The sequence below is a fragment of the Symsagittifera roscoffensis genome, chromosome 9 (assembly GCF_963678635.1).
Source record: "Symsagittifera roscoffensis chromosome 9, txSymRosc1.1, whole genome shotgun sequence".
NCBI lineage: Eukaryota > Metazoa > Xenacoelomorpha > Acoela > Convolutidae > Symsagittifera > Symsagittifera roscoffensis.
Window position 1 is genome coordinate 2,152,453 of NC_087070.1, and position 4,541 is coordinate 2,156,993.

At 35.5% G+C, this 4,541-nt stretch overlaps 1 protein-coding gene across 1 annotated transcript; it reads right to left on the minus strand.

Moving 5' to 3' along the window:
- Positions 1–373: 373 nt before the first annotated feature.
- On the minus strand, positions 374–3,251 carry LOC134854421 (uncharacterized). Its single transcript, XM_063870664.1, has 4 exons — positions 2,627–3,251; positions 1,863–2,158; positions 931–1,478; positions 374–622 (listed from the first exon to the last, which is right to left on the minus strand). Exons 1-4 carry the CDS (start codon positions 2,953–2,955, stop codon positions 374–376), a joined length of 1,422 nt encoding a protein of 473 aa, XP_063726734.1. The 5' UTR covers positions 2,956–3,251.
- Between the last annotated feature and the right edge of the window lie 1,290 nt (positions 3,252–4,541).

The following is a 4,541-nucleotide window of genomic DNA, read 5'->3' on the forward strand; positions in this document are numbered from 1 at the left end:
AGGCTGTTCAAATCTGAGTTGAAGAAAACTGAAGTGCATTTTGCAGATCTGCGAAGCGGTGATCATCTTCACATTTTATTTGATTAAGTAGTAATTAAACAATCTTAAGGGACAACCAAACGTTATACTTATTTTAAAAACCTGTTGTATTTAAAATTTTCAAAAAAAAGCATAAAATAATCTTTGTCCTTGTTTTCTTTCACAATTTCGACTGGGCAGCAAAATTTTTGTTAAAAAAATAGAAAGGGCCTTTGCAAAGTTTCGAGAAAATTTTAGATCGGCTGTGATTTGATTTGAGCCAATGCAAACTTTCAAACTAATATCAAATCAACGCAAGTTTGATTCAACGCTAGTTTTCAAGCAAGTTTCCAAGTCAATTTTTTAAGCCAATTTTCGAATCAAATTTTTCAAGTTTTATTTGAGTCGAGATTTGAACAGCCCTGGTGAGGATGGCACGTGTCTTCTGGTACTGTGTCTTTTTCCGGTCGTTTCTCGTTTCTGTCTTGTTGATGAACACTGACCCCGTGTAGATGAAGTAGAAGCCTTGACCTTTGTGACCTTCCCGCAGGATGACCCGCATTGACTCTATTTCCATCAGAGTGCAGGCGCGAGACAGCTCCAGCTGAAATCATAATCATTTTGGGGAAAAATTAATCCGTAGATTCAGAACATACTTTTAGATGATTTTGAAAAAAACCCATTCCACAAGCTAATCTAGGATTTTCTTTTCGAGGGGGGGGGGGGGGGGGGGGGGTGGGGGTTTCAGACGACTAGAGGACCTTTTTGCGTGAACCTTTACTTAATTTTAATAAAGCTAGATTTTTGTGAAAATTGGAATGCGAAATGACGGCAAGTTAGTGCAAAAAAGTGAAACTGAGTTTATTGAAATCTGGCTATTAAGTTATGCAATAACTCGTAGAAACAACATACCTGAACTTTTTGAGTGAATTTTTCGAAGTGACTCAATCCTCGAAACATATCATGCAACTGTTTCACTTCCAACTTACTCCTATCCGACGGGGCTTTTTGTAGAATTATTTTGGCCCATTTTGGCAATTTATTCTGTTTTTTCTGTGGTTCGAAGGCCCCTATGTCAAACTCGAACTTTTTCCTTTTATGTTCGACTAAAAAGTTTTCTTCCCATTGCAGCTCAAGTGATGATCTTTCTGTTTTTGACATGGAGAAAGCAACTAACGATTTGTACCATCTGTAAATTAGCATGATTGCTCTCGCTCGCGTTTTGAATAAAGTTTTAATATGAACTTTTCGCTTCTCGATTTCCTCAGTGTTTTCGCGGTTCTTAGCTAGGGTATGCAGGGCTTTGTTTTTCCATCTGATGACCCTAAATGCCATTCGAAGTGAGAAGTACTGGGCCAATACAGTCGTTGCTTGATTTCGTGACCTCTTATGAAATAAGAAGTCTTGAGGGGTCATTCTTTTCAACCTTCGCTGTCTGGATTCTTGACGAAGAGATTCAACTAAATAAAAACCTCTTTGGTCCAACTATTGTTCCCATACTAAATTTATATCACACCATATAACGTGCAGTTTAATTTGCGTTTGTGCAAAGGATCCAAATATCTCTTTACATTGGTACTTTTCCCTTCATTATTTAGATAATTCCTACCAAAATTTCCATGAACAGTACACTAAGAATATTCGTAAGGTTCTTGATTGTTTCAATTTGATGGTTTTGTATAACATTTGAGAAATTATCAAGAAAAAAATTTAAAAAGTGTCTTCTTGCTTACAATAATAGCACAAAAAACAAGAAAAAACCTTGTGAAAATGTTTGAAAACATTAAGAAAATAACTTAAAGGCGGTTTTTTTTGAGTATGACTGTGTTTTTAGATCTTCTAACCCAAATCCTGAGGTGTGAGCGCCCCTCCCCTTTCTGTGTCTCGGTACCTGCCCACCTCAGCCATAGCCATCCATCTGTAGTGCTCACTCGAATGCACAGCCCCAGGCGTCGTCATCGACCGTTCATCCAGCCGAAAGTGGGCGGGAGCCGAAAGGTGGCTGGCTGCTGTTTGAGGTCTGCTGATTGAGGTAGTCGTGAATGATGAGGTTCTCGGTCTAGCTATTCGGCTAGTTGCACTGTTTATCCTCCGTCTCGAGTGTTTGGGCGGGGAGGGGGAGCGGATGTAGGTTAGACCGCTGCAAAAAAATGAAACATGTTAGCTAAATGGATCTAAGATTTCGGGCCGAAATGTGATCAAATTAGGATCTTTGTATTGGTTTAGGAGAGCTCAGATAATCAATTTGGTCGATCTTAAAAAAGTCGACAAAATTTTCAAAAGTTTTTTGAAAATCCGCCCCCCCCCCCCACCCTCGATAAATTCCTAGATCCGCGCCTGATTTCGGCAATCGGTGTGTTTTCAAAAACGAAGCCTTTATTCATTGAGGAACAGTTTAAAACAAAAACGAAGCCTCTATTTCTCTGGATCTTGAGTATAAAATTTCTATGCTTTCTGGATTTTCTGAAAATCTGTTTAGTTTGATCAGATTTTTTTTGGGTTACATCTTAAATTGCCATTTTTAAAAGTTGCTTAATTTGCTATTAAAATGTATAAAATTAAAAATTGGAGTTTTTGTGAAAAAAAAATGTTTGAGCAATTTTTTTACCTCATTCTGGCGACAAAAGTCGGCCGATACTTGACAACATCGTCAATATCGTCTTCTATCACACTTTTGCTTTTCAGCTCATCACTCGGCGACACGACTCTGATCTCCGACTGTTTCCTTGGATTATTATATGACTCACTTCTCTCGGCTAATAAATCCACTCGTGGTAACGAGTAGCGACCCGAGTTGAGACGTGAACTACTAATTCGACCAGCACGACTAGTCGGGGCGTTTTCACGCGGGGGAACGACTGCTCTTTTGAAATTACCCTTGCCCCCTTTAAGTTTTGGATAATTTAGTAAAATTTCGTTCGGAGTTTGTTTTTGCATGACACTACGTTCAATATTTTAAAAGTAATTTTCAAACTTGATAACCAAAAAGTAAATGTCATAAATTTTGCTGTTTTGAGTGCTTTTAAAGAAAGTAAATAGTGCTAATTAAATCCGGTTATAATTTTGAGAGTATTTTCGAGATGGTAAAATTAATGGCCTGCACAATTTAACGCGTGCCGAATTATGAAAACGAACATTTTGACGAGTTCATTAAAGTTTCTCGAAAAAAATAACTGCCATCTTACAAAATGTTTTATGTTATTAATAAAAACTTCATTAAACAGTTGAGCAAATCTTACGAGTGAACGTGTAATAATAACGTGAGTATCTCTCAAGTTTTACTTGATCATGCATTATTCTATAGTTTACATGAATACCTTTACTACTGAGCTTTGCTCCAAATGGTTTTAAAATCGAAGTGAAAAACTTGGTATTACCTCGATGAAAATTTTTGTGTTGCAAATCACATTTACAGGTAGTTGTTTTTTTGCAAAAAAATCGTTGAATGTGATTTTGAGCGCGCATTTAAAGAGCTAAAACAATTCAGTTTTGATGCGATTTATGGTCTGATCTCTTAATCCGGTTGTGCGTCCAGACAATAAATCACTCTAACAAAACAGAGAAAGTTCTTAGCCATCTCAAAACAGATTTTGCAAAAAGTTATTGCCAAACTAGTTTGCAAAACGTTGAACTGCAGGGGCTTGAATTAACTGCTGAAAAAGATTGTATCTCCAGCTGCAAATACGCCACTTCATGTCTTCAGATTAAGAAATGTAGATTTTTTTTCTAAATTGTATAAAACTAAGAGAAGTTTGTTATTTTCAACACAAAAAATAAAGTTTCTTTACATTTTCTGTCCCATCACGTAACTTTCTAAAGCGCAAGAGGTTTCCAGCTGAAATATATATTTTTTCTAAAATAAAACCTTTTCTAGTTTTTTTTAAACAAATATGTTTCAAGAAAACAAGTGTTTTCTTGGATAAAGTAATCAAAAGTGAAATCTCTCTTAATCAGCTTAATCAAATTCAGTCCATAACAAACTGGAAGCTAAAATAAGCTAATTTTATAAAATAGGCACAACCTAATACCGTGTTTTTTTTGCATTTTTATTTAGGATTTAATTCTATCAAGTTTCTGATAAATTTGTTCAAATGCCAGCTGGGTTCACAAAACTGCCTGTCCTACAAATCCATGAAAAATAACTGTATGATATTGGCATACAAGCAATTTGCTATACAAATGATTCCTGTGACAAGCAATTTTTTTAAAATAAGGCTTAGATTGATAAGCATTTCGTCATATTATCGAATTGTATAACAAACGATTTTTCCATAAGTTTTTTTATCATAAGTTTCGTTTGACACATTTGTTTTTTGCCCGAAAGAACGATAAACAAATATTTTAACTCCAACTGGTTAAGTGAAAACCAACCGGTTAAGTGGCACAAACCTTACAAACTTAAAGAAATTTTTTGATTAAACATTAGTTCTAGTTTAATTAAACGTACCATTTTGTTTTGATAGATAGCCTTAAATTATTGGCATTGTAATTTCCAATCAACAAATCTTAACGAATTTAATTCA

Excerpts from the sequence above, each read along its gene's own strand:
- LOC134854421 (XM_063870664.1), bottom strand. The coding sequence starts at position 2,955 with ATGCAAAAACAAACTCCGAACGAAATTTTACTAAATTATCCAAAACTT. Across the intron at positions 2,159-2,626 it reads ACTTTTGTCGCCAGAATGAG|CGGTCTAACCTACATCCGCT; the intron begins GTAAAAAAATTG and ends ATTTTTTTGCAG. Across the intron at positions 623-930 it reads AATTCACTCAAAAAGTTCAG|CTGGAGCTGTCTCGCGCCTG; the intron begins GTATGTTGTTTC and ends TTATGATTTCAG.